Genomic DNA, 20,140 nt, shown 5'->3' with positions numbered 1-20,140 from the left:
AGCTCTCAGGGGAGGAGTGGAGCCGTGGGTGGCGCCAGCAAAGTGCGGGAATCTGGGGTCCCCACAGTGATCAGTGAGGGGGGAGGAAACATGCAGGATGCTCCAGCCCTCACATCCGACGTCAGGTCGGTAATCCCGCCCTTACCCCTGACAGGCAGGCCCGGGGGCAGGATTTTTGCGACTAGGCCGCGATGAAGCCGGGGACTAAATTTGAGACCGTGCCCGACAAGCAGGCACGGTTGGCGCGGAAGTCCACCGGCCTCCTGAATTCAGCAGCCGCCGCGGCTTCCGGGAAGAAGGTGCGCTCCCTGCACAGTCCCCTATGGGGACACAGAGTACCTTTGCGTTGCAGGGCCCGGTCCCTGAGGTTGAAGAGGCTCCGGTCCGGCAGGATCCCACAGGGGCTGCGGATGGAGCACGGTCCCAGTAAATGGATGACCGCGTAGGATCCCACTTCTCCCAGAGCCGCTTAAGGGATGGTGAAGGAGACGGCATGTGGCTCCAGCCTCTGTACCCGCAATGGGTACTTCAACCTTAACAACACCGCCGACGTAGTGGGGTGAGAAGGGAACATGCCGGGGGCCCCGTGGGGGCCCTCTTTTCTTCCAACCGACATAACTAAGTTGAGAATGCATGAGTGGATGTGTGCCTCCTTCCACACAAAGCATAAAACTGAGGAGCCCGTGATCCACGGGAGGGTGTATAGGCAGAGGGGAGGGGTTACACTTTTTAAAGTGTAATACTTTGTGTGGCCTCCGGAGGCAGAAGCTATACACCCAATTGTCAATTGTCTGGGTCTCCCAATGGAGCGACAAAGAAAAGGGGTACAATAAGTACTGACGCATTTCACAATGTTCTAAATGCAGTTCGCTTATCGTCATCCATCTGCCAAGAATTAGGCCACATGCACACATTTGATGAGTTTTTTACCTACATATTTGTACGTCAAAACCAGGAGTAAGTATAAACCATGAGTGGGACAATCAAAAGGAAAAATATAATAGAAACACAGCACCACTTCTGGATTTCTTACCCACTCCTGGTTTTGGCTTACAAATTCTGAGGTGAAAAACTCCCCGAATACTCATCATGTGCACAAGGCCTTATAGTTTCTGGGTTTGTGCTTACTATTTAACTGCTAATTGCTTTACAGGATGCTGTTGAATGTCTTTGCACAGTCATTTCTATTCCAACATTCAACCTTACCACGAATCAAAGTGGAAAAGAACATCCGTAAAAGAGGATCAACCTGGACTTTTTCAATTAAAAGGCTTTAGTAGCTCTAGATATTTTATGGCTCTATGGGCGTTATCCTTTTATTGCTGCCCTCTGTATTAGGTAGTATATACAGAATATCAACGGAGTAGATTGCACTTTACCGCAAACACGATTATTGTGGCAGATGCCAGAATTCCTCTCCACCACATTTGTAATGCTGGCATATAGATGCAAAATAAAAGACCTCGGTGTGGCAGGCACTGGTGTGCAGCGTGTCTCTTATTATGGTTTCATATTGCAATTTTATCACTTTGTACCTGCAAGTATAATAAACTGCTGAATATAATGCATCCTAGCCAGAGGTCATCTGCACTGAATATTGGAAGATTAGGAGTGAAGGAAGGTTCCATGCCTGGCACACCAAGGTCTGGGTTTTCCCATCTACAGTATATGCCAATGCTGTAAATGAGGAGCGATGTCTGGATGATATTCTACATGTTACAAGGATGCAGTTGGCAGTAAATGGCGATCTACTACTGTGAAATTATGGAAGTGTGCACTGCTTCTGGGAACTTTGCTGCACCAGTCTAATTTTTTACACTGGTGAACGCTATTAACCTGCAGCTCAATAACAATCTGAAGCTGTGACACACTTATGGGGCAAGGATCTGCTGCTGACACTTATGGGGGTAATGTCCTCAAATTCTCTACTAAGGTACCCCAGCCTGGTAGTGATCCTCCTGCCTTGTATATGATCCCCATCCTTATATATATATATATATATATATATATATATATATATATATATATATATATATATATATATATATATATATATATATATATATATATATATATATATATATATATATATATATGTACCCCATCCTGCAATGCCCTTATCCTGCTATATACCCCCATCCATCCTGCTATAGACACCCCCTCCATCCTGCTATATACCCCCATCCATCCTGCTATATGGCCCCATCCTGCTATATGGCATGTATCCTGTGTCACACAAAAAAAACAAAAACGTTTATACTCACCTTTCCTCGTTCCATGCAGCATTGCTCCTCCCCCTGTCTGTGGTGGCAGCAGCGGCGCTGCAGTGTGAAGCCGTCCCCGTTCCACTGCAGCATCGCTCGTCTTCCTGTCTGCTTGTCAGCTGACCTGCGTGGAGACTAGCGGCGCGCACGGCGATGACGTCATTGCTGTGCTCACCGCTGTCTACACAGATCAGCTGGCCGGCACAGACAGGAGGACATCGCATTGCTGCAGGGACCGGTGAGTATACCGTAATACTCACTGCACCCCGCGCTGATGATGATGTGCGGGGGGCAGTGAATACAGCCGCACATGATCACTCCAGGCTGTAGTTGCCAGGGGTGATCATGCAGGCCGGCTGTTAATTATGGGCGCACCCCCCGGCCACCTGTCAGCGCTGGCTTCAGCGCTGAGGGATGATGGGCGGGAGGACGGGCGTGCATATGTAATGAGCGGGCCCACGTGGTCACGGCAGGTGCTGCTACAGCCTGCTCGTGCCCCCAATGACCCGCTCCACCCTCATTCAGCACCCTCATAGCCACATTCAGACTATAAGACGCACCCCTCACTTTTCCCCCTACATTTGGGGGAAAAGAGTCTTATAGTCCAAAAATACGGTATTACTTAAATATTCATTATAACCAATTATAATTACATTTCTGACTCCCCTATACACCCCAAAGGTTTAGCACCGTGCCTCTGGTGCTTTGTTTACTTGATTCAAGCAGTGATTTCCCAACCACAGTCATTAGTGCAGCAACTAAACATTGGTATTTGTCTGAAATGGTAAATTGTGCACGTTTTCTTTTTAACTATGGCAATCTGTGGCTAAAATGTTGCTGATTTTATGTGACCATTATGCAACATGATTAATAAAATTATTGCTTAAGGAATTATTCCGATGCCTTGGATATGTCTTTTGTAAATGGCACATCACAATTAAAGCCAAGCAAATTTAGATCTATGTGGAGCATCAGTGCTGCAATAATTTAACAAGCAGCTACTGCCTCCTATTATTATTGCCCATTTGCTTTCCTAGTTGTACAGGATTAGAAAAGAAGGGAATTTTGTTTACTTACCGTAAATTCCTTTTCTTCTAGCTCCTATTGGGAGACCCAGACAATTGGGTGTATAGCTTTTGCCTCCGGAGGCCACACAAAGTATTACACTTTAAAAAGTGTAACCCCTCCCCTCTGCCTATACACCCTCCCGTGCATCACGGGCTCCTCAGTTTTGGTGCAAAAGCAGGAAGGAGGAAACTTATAAATTGGTCTAAGGTAAATTCAATCCGAAGGATGTTCGGAGAACTGAAAACCATGAACCAAAAGAACAATTCAACATGAACAACATGTGTACACAAAAGAACAAACAGCCCGAAGGGAACAGGGGCGGGTGCTGGGTCTCCCAATAGGAGCTAGAAGAAAAGGAATTTACGGTAAGTAAACAAAATTCCCTTCTTCTTTGTCGCTCCATTGGGAGACCCAGACAATTGGGACGTCCAAAAGCAGTCCCTGGGTGGGTAAAAGAATACCTCGATAAAAAGAGCCGAAAACGACCCCCTCTTACAGGTGGGCAACCGCCGCCTGAAGGACTCGCCTACCTAGACTGGCGTCTGCCGAAGCATAGGTATGCACCTGATAGTGTTTTGTGAAAGTGTGCAGACTAGACCAGGTAGCTGCCTGACACACCTGCTGAGCCGTAGCCCGGTGCCGCAATGCCCAGGACGCACCCACGGCTCTGGTAGAATGGGCTTTCAGCCCCAAAGGAAGCGGAAGCCCAGAAGAACGGTAGGCTTCCAGAATCGGTTCCTTGATCCACCGAGCCAAGGTTGACTTGGAAGCCTGCGAACCCTTACGCTGGCCAGCGACAAGGACAAAGAGCGCATCTGAACGGCGCAGGGGCGCCGTGCGAGACACGTAGAGCCGGAGTGTTCTCACCAGATCTAATGAGTGCAAATCCTTTTCACATTGGTGAATTGGATGAGGGCAAAATGAAGGTAAGGAGATATCCTGATTGAAATGAAAAGGGGATACCACCTTAGGGAGAAATTCCGGGACCGGACGCAGAACCACCTTATCCTGGTGAAAAATCAGGAAGGGGGCTTTGCATGACAGCGCTGCCAGCTCCGACACTCTACGGAGCAATGTAACTGCCACTAGAAATGCCACCTTCTGCGAAAGACGTGATAAAGAGACATCCCGCAGCGGCTCGAAAGGTGGTTTCTGAAGAGCCTTTAGCACCCTGTTAAGGTCCCAGGGTTCCAGCGGACGCTTGTAAGGTGGGACTATGTGGCAAACTCCCTGCAGGAACGTGCGGACCTGCGGAAGCCTGGCTAGACGCTTTTGAAAAAATACGGATAGCGCCGATACTTGTCCCTTGAGAGAGCCGAGAGACAAACCCTTGTCCATTCCGGATTGAAGTAATGAAAGAAAAGTGGGTAAGGCAAAGGGCCAGGGAGTAAAACCATTATCAGAGCACCAGGATAAGAAGATCCTCCAAGACCTGTGATAGATCTTGGCGGACGTTGGTTTCCTGGCCTGTCTCATAGTGGCAATGACATCTTGAGATAACCCTGAGGACGCTAGGAGCCAGGACTCAATGGCCACACAGTCAGGTTGAGGGCCGCAGAATTCAGATGGAAAAACGGCCCTTGTGACAGCAAGTCTGGGCGGTCTGGGAGCGCCCACGGTTGACCCACCGTGAGATGCCACAGATCCGGGTACCACGACCGCCTCGGCCAATCTGGGGCGACGAGAATGGCGCGACGACAGTCGGACCTGATTTTGCGCAGCACTCTGGGCAGCATCGCCAGAGGAGGAAATACATAGGGCAGTCGAAACTGCGACCAATCCTGAACTAATGCGTCCGCCGCCAGAGCTCTGTGATCTTGAGACCGGGCCATGAATGCCGGGACTTTGTTGTTGTGCCGTGACGCCATGAGATCGACGTCCGGCGTTCCCTAGCGGCGACAGATCTCTCGAAACACGTCTGGGTGAAGAGACCATTCCCCCGCGTCCATACCCTGTCGACTGAGAAAATCTGCTTCCCAGTTTTCTACGCCCGGGATGTGAACTGCGGAGATGGTGGAAGCTGTGGCTTCCACCCACTGCAGAATCCGTCGGACTTCCTGGAAGGCTTGACGACTGCGAGTGCCGCCTTGGTGGTTGATGTATGCGACGGCAGTGGCGTTGTCCGACTGGATCCGGATCTGCCTGCCCTCCAGCCACCGATGAAAGGCCAATAGAGCTAGATACATTGCCCTTATCTCCAGAATATTGATCTGAAGGGATGACTCTATCGGAGTCCAGGTTCCCTGAGCCCTGTGGTGGAGAAAAACCGCCCCCCCGCCCTGACAGGCTCGCGTCCGTGGTGACCACAGCCCAGGTGGGGGGTAGGAAGGATTTTCCCTGCGACAGAGAGTTGGGAAGGAGCCACCACTGAAGTGACGTCTTGGTTGCAAGGGAAAGAGAGACGTTCCTGTCGAGGGAAGTCGACCTCCTGTCCCATTTGCGGAGAATGTCCCACTGGAGTGGCCGCAGATGGAATTGCGCGAAGGGCACTGCCTCCATCGCTGCCACCATCTTCCCCAGGAAGTGCATGAGGCGCCTCAAGGGGTGTGACTGACCCCGAAGAAGAGATTGCACCCCTGCCTGCAGCGAAAGCTGTTTGTCCAGCGGTAGCATGACTACTGCTGACTGAGTATGAAACTCCATCCCAAGGTACGTCAGTGATTGGGTTGGTGTCAACTTGGATTTTGGGAAGTTGATGATCCACCCGAACTGCTGGAGAGTCGCCAGAGCGATGGAAAGGCTGTTTTGACACGCCATCTGAGAGGGTGCCCTGACCAGAAGATCGTCTAAGTAGGGAATCACCGAGTGGCCCTGAGAGTGTAGGACCGCCACAACAGATGCCATGACCTTGGTGAACACCCGTGGGGCTGTCGCCAGGCCGAAAGGCAATGCCACGAACTGAAGGTGTTCGTCCCCGATGGCGAAACGCAAAAAGCGTTGATGTTCGGGTGCGATCGGCACATGGAGATGAGCATCCTTGATGTCGATCGATGCTAGGAAGTCTCCTTGTGACATCGAAGCGATGACCGAGCGGAGAGATTCCATCCGAAACCGTCTGGTGCTCACATGTCTGTTGAGCAGTTTGAGGTCCAGAACGGGACGGAAGGAGCCGTCCTTCTTTGGCACCAGAAACAAGTTGGAGTAAAAGCCGCGACCATGTTCCTGGGGGGGAACAGGGATCACAACTCCTTCTGTCTTCAGAGCGTTCACCGCCTGAAAAAGTGCATCGGCTCGCTCGGGGGGCGGAGAGGTTCTGAAGAAACGAGTCGGGGGACGAGAGCTGAACTCTATCCTGTAACCGTGAGACAGAATGTCTCTCACCCATCGGTCTTGAACATGTGGCCACCAGGCGTCGCAAAAGCGGGAGAGCCTGCCACCGACCGTAGATGCGGTTCGGGGATGCCGAGAGTCATGAGGAGGCCGCCTTGGAAGCAGTGCCTCCTGCGGCCTTTTGGGGGCGTGACTTGGACCGCCACGCATAGGAGTTCCTCTGGCCTTTCTCCGGCCTGCTGGACGAAGAGGATTGGGGCTTGGCGGAGGGACGAAAGGACCGAAACCTCGATTGTATTTTCCGTTGCTGAGGTCTCTTCGGTTTGGACTGGGGTAAGGAGGAGTCCTTTCCCTTGGATTCCTTAATAATCTCATCCAATCGTTCGCCAAACAAGCGGTCGCCAGAAAACGGCAAACCGGTTAAGAACCTCTTGGAAGCCGAGTCTGCCTTCCATTCGCGCAGCCACATGGCCCTGCGGACTGCCACAGAGTTAGCGGATGCCACCGCTGTACGGCTAGCAGAGTCTAGAACTGCGTTCATGGCGTAGGAAGAAAAAGCTGACGCCTGAGAAGTCAAAGACGCAACCTGCGGAGCAGAATTACGTGTGACCGCATTAATCTCAGCCAGACAAGCTGAGATAGCTTGGAGTGCCCACACGGCTGCAAAAGCCGGGGCAAAAGACGCGCCCGTGGCTTCATAGATGGATTTCACCAGGAGCTCTATCTGCCTGTCAGTGGCATCCTTTAGCGATGAGCCATCTGCAACCGATACCACAGATCTAGCCGCCAATCTAGAGACTGGGGGATCCACCTTGGGACATTGAGCCCAACCCTTAACAACGTCAGAAGGGAAGGGGTAACGTGTGTCAGTAAGGCGCTTAGTAAAGCGCTTGTCCGGAACCGCTCTGGGCTTCTGGACAGCATCTCTGAAGTTAGAGTGATCGAAAAACGCACTCCGTGTACGTTTAGGGAACCGAAACTGGTGTTTCTCCTGCTGAGAAGTCGGCTCCTCTACAGGTGGCGGCGGGGGAGATATATCTAACACCTGGTTGATGGACGAGATAAGGTCATTTACTATGGCGTCCCCTTCAGGTGTATCAAGATTGAGAGCAACGTCAGGGTCAGAGCCCTGAGCTGCGACGTCCGCCTCGTCCTCCAGAGAGTCCTCAAGCTGGGAACCCGAGCAGCGTGAAGAAGTCGGGGAAGATTCCCAGCGGGCCCGCTTAGCCGGTCTGGGACTGTGGTCCGGGCCGGAGTCCTCCACGTGAGACCTAGGGCCCCCCCTGGGAACGTGCTGCGGCGCGGACAGAGAGGGGCCTGGAGGCGAAGATCCAACAGGGCCCGAGGCCTTAGTAAGGACCGGTCTGGACTGCAAAGCTTCAAGCAGCTTGGCAGACCATTTGTCCATAGACTGAGCCATGGATTGTGAGAGTGACTCAGAGAGTTTTTCAGCAAAAACTGCAAACTCTGTCCCTGCCGCCTGGACAGGGGGAGCAAGGGGTTCTACCTGAGCCGAGGGGCCCACTAGTGACCGAGGCTCCGGCTGAGCAAGCAAAACAGGGGTCGAGCATTGCTCACAGTGAGGGTAGGTGGAACCCGCAGGTAACTTAGCCGCACAAGAGGTACAGGTCGCAAAATAACCCTGTGCCTTGGCACCCTTGCTCCTTGTGGACGACATGCTGTTGTCTCCTAGGAGAGTGATCACTGAGGGTATATGGGAAAGGGTATACAGCCCGACCGAACAGAAATATATAAATATATATAGTATCTATTCCGGCACCCTAATGGGACCAGCACCGGGTGACCGGTGTGGCTTACCGACCGCTAAAAAGCGGAGTGTGTGTCCTCCAGATTCCCTGCCTTAGGTCTCCCAGCGTTGCAGAGCTCTTTCCTGGAAATCCTCCACAGACAGAATGCCAAAAAAATGGCTGCCGGAGCTCTCTGGGGAAGAGTGGGGCCGTGGGCGGCGCTAGAAAAGTGCGGGAATCTGGAGTCCCCACAGTGATCAGTGAGGGGGGAGGAAACATACAGGATGCTCCGGCCCTCACAACCGACGTCAGGTCGGCAGTCCCGTCCTTACCCCTGATAGACAGGCCCGGGGGCGGGAGTTTTGCTACTAGGCCGCAATTGAAGCCGGGGACTAAATTTAAGACCGCGGCCGACAAACAGGCGCGGTCGGCGCGGAAGTCCGCCGGCCGTCACAAATAAGCAGCTGCTGCAGCGTCCGGGATGAAGGCGCTCCATGCACATCCCCCATGGGGGTACAGAGTACCTTAGTGATGCAGGGCCCGGTCCCTGAGGATAAATAAACTCCTGTCCGACAGATTCCCACAGGGGCTGCGGAGGGAGCACGGTCCCAGTGAATGGATGACCGCTCAGAATCCCACTTCTCCCAGAGCCGCTAAGGGATGGTGAAGGAGACGGCATGAGGCTCCGGCCTTTGTACCCACAATGGGTACCTCAACCTTAACAGCACCGCCGACGTAGTGGGGTGAGAAGGGAACATGCCGGGGGCCCCGTGGGGGCCCACTTTTCTTCCAACCGATATAACTAAAATGAGAATGCATGAGTGGATGTGTGCCTCCTTCCACACAAAGCATAAAACTGAGGAGCCCGTGATGCACGGGAGGGTGTATAGGCAGAGGGGAGGGGTTACACTTTTTAAAGTGTAATACTTTGTGTGGCCTCCGGAGGCAGAAGCTATACACCCAATTGTCTGGGTCTCCCAATGGAGCGACAAAGAAAACTGGTTACTCTCTTCAACACACTTCTGTGCCCATGGGCTGTGTTTGAATTAAAAACCCAGCCCCAGTTGATTGCATGAAGCCGAGCAGCAATATCAGACAAGGCATGAATAGGTGCAATGCTACAAAATTAGTCTTCTAATCCTGTACAGTCCGTGTAAGATGAATAAGTATTCTTTGGATTTCACTACACCATGCACATGTACATGTACTACGTATGTAATAAAATGAATACCATTTCTTTGTAGAGCTGGAGAGTAGGAGTAGTACTGACAACATAGAGATTCCAGCCATGGTCGGACGCACTGGAGGGCTTCTCCTTCACACTGCTCACTTTTCTTGAGCTACAATGAAATATAAGCCAGTATAAAGAAACAAAACATACAGGCTATTCTTCGATAACAACTATGGGAAAAAACATGAATAAAAATTGTCTGATTTTTCCTTTTTTGTGTTAATAGGGTTGCTTGTTGATAATACGGTTCTACATATTTTCGAAAGTTGTCAGGTTCAGTTGTGAAATGAGCCATTTCTTAATGATTTTGACCCCCTGAATTCAAATTTGACAATGACAATTTTTAGTTGGCTTTTGTTTCTATGATATCATAGGTTTCTTTTACGGCTACATATAATTATTGCATAAAGTTTCAGTACTTTGAAACATTAAGCTTTTTGCAAATATAAAGACGCAGAATATTTTGTTATACCAATTTTCTGATACTTACAGGGAACGTTGCAACAATTCAAATATTTAAAACATGTCTAACAACTACAGAGAATTATAAAGCGTTACAGAAATTGCAGTATAACATTTATTCCTTATTCGGTGACAAATCTTTTTTTGCTTGTCTCTTGTACTCCTGCATCGGATCATCTGTTACAATTTTCCACTATTAAAATCTGAAGCATTGATGGACTCCATTTTCATTGATATATTTTCTCTATAGCTGGAATATCTTGCTGAAATCTCTCACCATGCTCATCGCTCACTGCTGCGCACTTTGGTGGAAAAAAAAGTCTAGATGCGAATGGAAGAAATTAATTTTTAAGGGACATATTACAGCCAAGATCCTTATCTGTTTTGAAGAGATTTTCCACCAACCCTTCATAGTTATCCTCTCTTGAGTTACCACGAATGTGAACGCTACCGCTGCAGCCTTTTCCTTGCCCTGCAACAAACGGAGACACTCCTTATCTTGAAGACGCTTATGAATCCGAGATCCAATAAAGATTACTTACTTTATCCTTGCTTCAGTCAACTTTGAAAATGTATCAATGAGATACTTAAAGGCTTTTGCATTTTTTTATCCAATGCATTTATAAAGTTTTCTTCATTAGGCCCAATGTGAAATGCAATTGTAATAGCAAAATTTTATGTGGGTCATCCAGTGCTGGATGCAGGAGATTTTTACTCCCTGGCTGAAGTGAATCTCGGATAAGCCAGCCTCTTATTGTAGTGATATTCTCTTGCATGAACATCTCCTCACTCCCAGAAAGCAGCAGTACTCTGTGCACCCACCCTGGAGACTACGTAAGAGGGCAACCACCTATAAGTCACCACAGAGGGGCCACAAATGTTGGTCATAGTGCAGGCACCTTAACAGCTGGTTCATGTTGTCATTGGGTTACTTATGTGGACTGCATACCAAACTGGAATTGAAGGTAGCGCATTGCCATTATGCAGCAAGACGGCTTTTAGGCTTGTTTTCGACAAATCAATTAAGAGCCCCCATTCCTCTGGATTAGGATTTATTGTCTGAGCTACCATTAATCTGTTTATGTTGTTGCATACCATAAGATCGCCCTCCATGGAGAAGTATTGGATAAGATCTTTATCACATTTGCGGAACAAAGTAATCCGAACATCAGCCGCTAGGAGATTCCACTGCTGTAGCCGGGAACCTAAGAGCTCAGCCTTAGGGTCGCTTTACACGCAACAATATCGCTAATGAGATGTCACTGGGGTTACGGAATTCGTGCCGCACATCCGGCCTCGTTAGCGATGTCATTGCGTGTGACACGTACGAGTGACCTTTAACGATCCAAAATACTCACCACATCGTTGATAATTGACACATCGTTCATTTTCAAAATGTCGTTGATCTTCTGGGACGCAGGTTGTTCGTTGTTCCTGAGGCTGCACACATCGCTACGTGTGACACCCTGGGAACGACGAACAATAGCATACCTGCGTCCACCGGCAACGAGGTGGGAGTGACCTTCATGCGGCTGCTCTCCGCTTCTATTGGTGGCCTGTCGTGTGACGTCGCTGTGGCGCCGCACTAACCGCCCCCTTAGAAAACAGGTTGTTTGCCGGCCACAGAGACGTTGTTAAGCAGGTAAGTACATGTGACGCGTACCTCCGATGTTGTTCGCCAGGGGCAGCGATTTGCCCGTGACGCACAAACGACAGGGGCGGGGGCGGTCACTAGCGACATTGCTAGCGATGTTGCAGCATGTAAAGCAGCCTTTACTGTTGGTCAGATCCAAATCTCTAATAAGATCGTTCAGTTCACACTGTTATAAAGGTGTGGTTCAGTTGAGGTTGATGACAAAGTCTGGGTAATAAGAGGAAGATGCATCATGACACCAAGCGTCCTCTTTTTGCTCACTTGACTCAAAAATGTTTCTGGTGCTTTTGGAACCGGCAGGTCTTCTGTATGTGGTACTGGGATAGAATGTTTGGATACTGTAAAGTTCACATCTTTCTTGAAACCCCTCATTTAATGGGGGACCCCCCATGCAAGAATAGCAATTGGTGTAATTGGTTGGCTCTTTGCTGCTCATTGAGACTGGATAAAGGCATAGATTGCTTCTTCCCATGTAAGATGTGATGCATGTCTATTGCAGTATGTGTGAAGCTCAACTCTTGTCCTAATATATTCTGCAGCCAAAATAATGACTTTGGTGAAGACCCTTGGTGCGGTGGCAAGGCCGAAGGGTAGGGCTACGAATTGAAAATGGGAGTCCTGAACCGCAAAGCGGAGGAACTTTTGGTGAGCTGGGGCGATGGGTATGTGCAGGTACGCGTCCTTGATATCTATGGAGGCGAGGAATTCCCCTTCGACCATGGATGCAATAATGGACCTTAGGGACTCCATTCTGAATCTCCGTACGTGCACATGTTTGTTCAGGTGTTTGAGGTCCAGGATGGGTCGAACTGACCCATCCTTTTTGGGGTCCACAAAGAGGTTGGATTAAAACCCCCCGAACTTCTCGTCGCCCGGGACAGGTATTATCACTCCTGCTGTTTGTAGCGAGTGGATTGCTGAGAAAAAAAGCCTTGCGTCATTTCCAAGTCTTTGGGGGGTTTGAGAGAAAGAACCGACCCGGGGGTCGGGTCCGAAATTCTATGTGGTAACCGGAAGACACAAGGTCTCGCACCCATTTGTCGTCTGAGACGGCAGCCCAGATGTGTTGAAAGAGCCGCAGTCGACCTCCTACAATGAGTGTGTCTTCCGGGGCGCCGAAGGAGTCATGAGGGGGGAAAACATCGTGGACGAGTCTCCCTAGTCCTGGACTGTTTCGGTCTAGGCTGCCATGACGAAGTGGGTTTCAGGGAGAGCTGAGAAGGTAGGTCCCTGCGTAGTCCGCGGTTAGTGGCGGGGGCAGAGCGGGATGCCGACCAACCAAATGAGTTCCGAAAGGAGCGGAACGAGGACTGTGGACGTCTGGTGAAGGTCGTCCTGGACTTCAGCTGGGGGAGGGAGGTACTCTTTCCTCCCGTGGCGTCAGAAATGAGCTTGTCCAGACGTTTGCCAAACAATCGGTCTGGAAAAAATGGAAGGCCTGCGAGAGACTTCTTGGAGGCAGAGTCCACTCGCCATTGTCGGAGCCAGAGAGCTCTATGGATGGCTATGGTATTTGAGGCGGCAAGAGCTGCGCAGATAGCAGCGTCAATTGAGGCCTGCATGAGGTACTCCGCCGCAGCGGCAATTTGAGCTGTTACCTCTGTGAAGGTATGAGGGAACTGGGATTCCTCAAGCGAAGTGTTAAGGGATTCTGCCCAGATCGAGATCGCCTTTGCGACCCACACAGAGGCAAAGGAGGGCGAGAGGGAGGAACCCGCAGCCTCAAAGGCAGAGCGGGCGAGGTGCTCCACCTGTCTGTCTGTCGGGTCCTTGATGGAGGAACCAACGGGTAAAGACAGGAGCGTCTTTAAGGGAAGGCGGGAGACCGGGGAGGTCGACCGAGGGCGAATCGGCCCAGCCCTTAGGGGCAGGTGAGGCAAAAGGGTACCGGGACTCCATGAGTTTATGGTTACCGAAGCTCCTGTCAGGCTTCTCCCTTTGCTTTGTGAGGATATCCTGAAACTCTGGGTGATCAGCGAAAACCTTTTGGGGTTTCCTTGCCCTCTTAAAGGAGACCGCATGGTCAGTGGTAGTGGATGGGGGATCCGCCACATGCAGAGTTTGGTTGATTGCTTGGGAGTCTATTGCAGTTTGATCATCTAGGGAGGTTGAACCCAAGGAATCATCCTGGTACAAACAGCATTCTCCCTCCTCCGGCTCTTCAGAAGCCGTGGAGCGTGTGGGAGAGCCTGCCCTGTGTGCTCCAGAGGGAGAGCCATGGGGGCCATGATAGAGTGCTGGAGACACCCGGCCGTGTGCTCTTTTCTGATCCCTGCAACCGGTGAAGCATGGGCCCGGATTACCTCAGAAGGACCCTCCATAGGGGTATCCTCAGGCTGCGTTCCGTTCAGGGGCCCAGAAGAGTGTGGAGGACGACATTGCATAGCCAGCACCAGGTTCTGTGACAGTTTTTCCATGGATTGGGACAGAAACTGAGCCCAATCCGGTGGGCTGGGAGCCCTAGGCTCTGGGCTGACTGTTGCGGCGGTGGTGGCGGGGAGGTCTTGGGGGGCTATAGGGGCACAGGACTCACAGAGAGAAGAGGTGTGTTTACGTGGTAGCTCAGCGTGGCAGGCAGTGCAGGCTGAATAATAGACTATGTGAGCCTTAGCACTCTTAGTACCCTTAGAATTCTGCATGTTCCTAATAGGAGTATGCCAGGAGGGGGAGCAATGCTCTGCAGAGCTACAAGTGAAGCAGTGGGAAGCAAGGACTGTATTTGCTTCGGTGGACCTCACCAGAATCAGCCGATGGCCCTGCGTCCTCAGGAAGGAGTAAGCCCGCTCTGTGGAGATCTTCGCGCGCTTTCCTGTGGGGGGTGAGGCTTATCACAGCCCGCGGGGGGGCGGGGCTTAGCGCTAAAAGAGCGACAAGAAGAAGTCAGTGTGCCCCCCTGCTGTCGGTAGTAAAAAACAGCGGGAAGGGAGCTTCTTATACGCGGCAGCTCTCCCCCTCCCTCCAGTCAGCACACAGCTAGTGGGAATAAAGACTGCGAGTTCATGAGCCCTGGGAACCCTCCCCCGCCACCGGTAGATAATCTCTGCAGGATTCCCTGCAATCAGCAAGGGACTCCCCCTCCTCCAGCCAGCACGCAGCTATGGTGGGAATAAAGACTGTAAATTCAGTAGTCCTGGGAGCCTTTCCTGCACCGTCTTTCTCCCTTTGCCTGGGAAACCAGTCAGAGGGGATCTCACCTTAACACTGCCTCAGTCCAGGCAGTGGAAATAGCAGAGTCAGCTTGCTGTGTCCGGCCACACAGGTGCAATGTATCAACTCAGAGCCTGCAAAAAGGAGCTGAGGAAGTGTGACTCTGCCCTAGGCTCTGGAAAATCTGTGTCTGTGGGACCCGTCGTCTAGTAAAAGGCAGCCCAGGATCCAGCGTCGCAGGAGGGGGTACGTGGAGGCGACACTCCGTGTTCCCGCCCGTTGATGGTATTGGGAGATCGGTCCCTAGGGGAAACCGTCGCCCTCAAAAAATAACAAAACCTTGAAAGGATGTGCCTCCTACAGACACTAAGCTGAAACTTGGGTTGCCTGGCCCGGCCAGGGGGTGTATACTGCAGAGGAGGAGCTAATGTCTTTTGCATCTACTTAGTGTCCTCCTATGGATAGGCAGCATAACACCCATGGTCCTGTGTCCCCCAATGAGGTGTCAGAGAAAGTAGGCTTTCCTTATCATGGCAGTCAAGTTTTGCCTTTGTGAGGAAAAAAGGGACGTCTCCGCATATGTAGCAAAAACTATCCACCTTGTTAATGCAAGAACAAGGAATATATGACAAAACATATAAAAACATGTCAATATGCTAAGAAATCCTAAAACTGTATACCTTACACAGAGAGCATTTATAAAAGTAGTTGATGCAACTGTAATTACGATTATGTCATTGAAGCCGAGTTGACGTTTATTCATTGGTCACCCTAAGAGGATAGAATACTGAAGGCTCAATAGACTAAACAGATGATGTAATAGACTAGATACTAAAAATGCAATAATGATTTTAAAATAATAGAGACGCAAATTTTCTCTAAGCTTGCATAAAAGCTGTCATAAGTAATAACAACCTCCTCTGGATCTTGAAAATTAGAGCTAATCAGCAAATTTCAGCATCATATTCGTTTTCAGCAACACAAAATTAGTTCAGTTCAAAGGTTTTAATCTCTGAACCAGTTTGGCTGCAGAACAGCGTAACTTATTGATTGGTGAGGGTGTGACCACTGGAATCCATACAGATAGGCAGAGTGAGAATGTTTTATCCCTGATGGGGAAATTATATTTCTAATAGAATAGCACAGCAGTGCACAAGCCCAACTGCTGCTCCATTCATTCATCAAGAGACTGCTGAGTGCTGTGCACGGCTTGGCTTTTTTTAGCAGCCCCACAGAGAATGAACGAAGCTGTGATTGAGCATGCACATTATCGCTCTATTCCAACAGGGATAAAAGTTCCTCATTCTGCTGATCAGTGCTGTAACAGTGGACGGACCCCCAGTGATCTATAAATTATTACCCAGTCTATGGATAAGTAAAAAAGAGAATTTTGTTTACTTACCGTAAATTCTTTTTCTTATAGTTCCGTATTGGGAGACCCAGACCATGGGTGTTTAGCTTCTGCCTCCGGAGGACACACAAAGTACTACACCTAAAAGTGTAGCTCCTCCCTCTGAGCTTATACACCCCCTGGTGAGCAGACCCAGCCAGTTTAGTGCAAAAGCTGAAGGAGAATAGCCACCCACAAGTAGAACAGAGCAAGAGACGGAACAACCGGAGACTCTGTCCACGACAACAGCCGGTGATAACACGCGGAACAACAAAATTGCCAACAGGCAACAGGGAGGGTGCTGGGTCTCCCAATACGGAACTATAAGAAGAAGGGAATTTTGTTTACTTACCGTAAATTCCTTTTCTTCTAGCTCCAATTGGGAGACCCAGACAATTGGGTGTATAGCTATTGCCTCTGGAGGCCACACAAAGTATTACACTTAAAAGTGTAAGGCCCCTCCCCTTCTGGCTATACACCCCCAGTGGGATCACTGGCTCACCAGTTTTAGTGCCAAAGCAAGAAGGAGGAAAGCCAATAACTGGTTTAAAGACCAATTCAATCCGAGGAAACATCGGAGAACTGAACCATACCACATGAACAACATGTGTACCCGAAAAAACAGAAAAACCCCGAGAAAACAGGGCGGGTGCTGGGTCTCCCAATTGGAGCTAGAAGAAAAGGAATTTACGGTAAGTAAACAAAATTCCCTTCTTCTTTGTCGCTCCATTGGGAGACCCAGACAATTGGGATGTCCAAAAGCAATCCCTGGGTGGGTAAAAGAATACCTCATGATAGGGCCGTCAAACGGCCCTCTCCTACAGGTGGCCAACCGCCGCCTGAATGACTTATCTACCTAGGCTGGCGTCTGCCGAAGCGTAGGTATGCATCTGATAATGCTTGGTAAAAGTAAGTAGACTCGACCAGGTGGGTGCCTGACACACCTGCTGAGCCGTAGCCTGGTGCCGTAATGCCCAGGATGCACCCACGGCTCTGGTAGAATGGGCCTTCGGCCTTGAGAGAACCAGAAGCCCAGTAGAACTGTAGGTTTCAAGAATTGGTTCCTCGAGCCCCCGAGCAAGGGTGGATCTGGAAGCTTGCGACTGTTTACGCCGACCAGCGACAAGGACAAAGAGTGCATCCGGGTGGCGCAGGAGCGCCATGCGGGAAGTAGAACCTGAGTGCTCTCACCAGAACCAACAGATGCAAATCTTTCTGAAATTGATGGACTGGACGAGGACACAAAGAAGGTGAGGTGATATCCTGATTGATATGAAAATGGGATACCACCTTAGGGAGAAATTCCGGAACCGGACGCAGAACTACCTGTCCTGGTGAAGGACCAGGAAGGGAGTTTGTATGAGAGCGTTGCTAGCTCGGAAACTCTCCTAAGAGACGAGACCGTTACTAGAAGGCCACTTCCCGTGAAAAACGGGAAGGGAGACATCCTTCAAAGGCTCGAAAGGCGGCATCTGGAGAGCAATTAGAACCTTGTTCAGATCTCAGGGCTCTAACGGCCGCTTGTACGGAGTGCTGAGAAGACAAACTCCCCGTAGGAACGTGCGTACCTGAGGAAGTCGTCGTTTCTGAAAAAATACAGATAGCGCTGAGACTTGTCCCTAAAGGGAACTGAGCGACAACCCATTTTCCTACCTAGATTGCAGGAAGGAAGGAAACATAGACGATGCAACCGGCCAGGGAGAAACACCCTGCGCCGAGCACCGAGATAAGAACATCTTCCACGTCCTGTGGTCAATCTTGGCGGACGTTGGTATGTTAGCCTGTCTCATGGTGGCAACCACGTCCTGAGGTAATCCTGACGACACTAGGTTCCAGGACTCAATGCCACACCATCCGGTTGAGGGCCGTAGAATTCAAATGGAAGAATGGCCCTTGAGACAGCCAGTCTGATTGGTCTGGTAGTGCCCCCGGTTAGCCTACCGTGAGGCACCACAGAACCGAGTACCACAACATCCTCGGCCAATTTGTAGCGACGAGGATGGCGCGGCCGCAGTCGGTCTTGATCTAGCGCAGTACTCTGGGCAACAATGCCAGAGGTGGCACCTAAGGTAGCTGGAACTGCGACCAATGCTGAACTAAGGCGTTTGCCGCCAGAGCTCGATGATTGTGAAACCGTGCCATGAAGCTGGCACATTGTTGTTGTGCCGTGACGCCATTAGATCGACGTCCGGCCTCTGTCAGCGGCGCCAGATCTCCTGAAACCCGTCCGGGTGAGGAGACCATACTCTTTCGGCCACACCTCAGCGACTTAGGAAGTCAGCTTCCTAGTTTCCACACTTGGGATGTGAATTGTGGATATGGTGGATGCCGTGTCTTCCACCCACATCAGAACCTGCCGGACTTCCTGGAAGGCTTGCCGGTTGCGCGTTCTTCCTTGGTGGTTGATGTATGCCACCGCTGTGGAGCTGTCCGACTGAAGTCGGATATGCTTGCTTTCAAGCCGCTGTTGGAAGGATTGTAGGGCAAGATACACTGCTCTGTGTTCAAGAACATTGATCTGAAGAGTGGACTCTTGCTGAGTCCACGTACCCTGAGCGCTGTAGTGGAGAAAAACTGCTCCCCACCCTGATAGACTCGCGTCTGGACCTTCTTTTTGACCAAGAGGTGAGAAGAAGCCACCACCGTAGAGATTCCTTGGCCGCCTGAGAAAGAACGACGACTCTGTTGAGGGACGTCGACTCCTCGTCCCATTGGCGGAGAATGTCCCATTGTAGTGGACGCAGTAAAACTGCGCGAAAGGAACTGCCTCCATTGCTACCATCTTACGTAGGAAGTGCATGAGGCGTCTCAATGTGTGCGACTGGTTCTTAAAGAAGAGCTTGCAGCCCGTAGTGAATGCTGTTTGTCTAGCGGCAGCTTCACTATCGCTGAGAGAGTAAGAAACTCTATGCCTAGATATGTTATCGATAGGGTCGGGGTCGGATCTGACTTTAAAAAGTTGATGATCCACCCAAAACTCTAGAGAGTCTCCAGCGCAACGTTCGGGCAGTGTTGGCATGTTTCCTAAGAGAGTGCCTTGACAAGTAGATCGTCTAAATACGGGACCACAGAGTGACCCTGAGAGTGCAGGACTGTGACTACTGCTGCCCTGACCTTGGCGAAGACCAGTTGGACTGTCGCTAGCCGGAAGGTAGAGCTACGAACAGAGGGTGTTCGTCTCCTATAACGAAGCGTAGAAACGCTAGTGCTCTGGATCAATCGGCACGTGTGGATAAGCATCCTTGATGCCTAATGATGCTAGGAAATATCCTTGGGACCTTGAGGCGATGACATGGCGGAGGGATTCCATCCGGAACCGCCTGGTGTCCACGAGCTTGCTGAGCATTTTTAGATCCAGAACGGGACGGAACGGCCCGTTGTTATAGGTACCGCAAAGAATTTGGGGTAAAAACCGTGACCTTGTTCCTGAAGAGGAACGGGGGTCATCACTCTTTCTGCCTATAGAGTGCACCCTGTTTGCAGAAGAGCAGCGGCCCGGCCGGGAGGTGGAGAAATTCTGAAGAATCGAGTTGGAGGACGAGAAGTGAGCTCTATCCTGTACCCGTGAGACAGAATGTCTCACACTCAATGGTCATTGACCTATGGCAGCTAAATATCGCCAAGGCGGGAGAGCCTGCTACCGACCGAGGCTGCAAGTCATGAGGAAGCCGCCTTGGAAGCGGGTTTTCAGACTGTCGCTTTTTTGGGCGAGACTGAGCCCGCTAAGAATCTTAGCTCCTCTGATCCTTTTGAGTCCACATTGGACGAGGAAAAATGGGACCTGCCCGAGCCTCGAAAAGGCCGAAAACCCCGACTGCCTCTTGCTCTGTTGGGGTTTGTTGTGTCCGGGCTGAGGAAAGGATGAATCCTTACCCCTGGACTGTTTGATGGTTACATCCAACGCTC

The 20,140-nt window shown here is 50.6% G+C and overlaps 1 protein-coding gene across 3 annotated transcripts in view; it reads right to left on the bottom strand.

Annotated features, from left to right (window-relative positions):
- HPS3 (HPS3 biogenesis of lysosomal organelles complex 2 subunit 1) overlaps positions 1 to 20,140 on the bottom strand; it is a 136,836-nt gene that overhangs the window by 76,846 nt on the left and 39,850 nt on the right. For all 3 annotated transcript variants that reach the window (XM_075340806.1, XM_075340805.1, XM_075340804.1), the window contains exon 8: positions 9,582 to 9,690. In XM_075340806.1, the coding sequence (XP_075196921.1) occupies positions 9,582 to 9,690 (109 nt within the window). The remainder of the gene's footprint in view (positions 1 to 9,581; positions 9,691 to 20,140) is intronic.

The sequence above is a fragment of the Anomaloglossus baeobatrachus genome, chromosome 3 (assembly GCF_048569485.1).
Source record: "Anomaloglossus baeobatrachus isolate aAnoBae1 chromosome 3, aAnoBae1.hap1, whole genome shotgun sequence".
Classification (NCBI taxonomy): domain Eukaryota; kingdom Metazoa; phylum Chordata; class Amphibia; order Anura; family Aromobatidae; genus Anomaloglossus; species Anomaloglossus baeobatrachus.
This window is presented reverse-complemented; position numbering and strand designations above follow the sequence as displayed.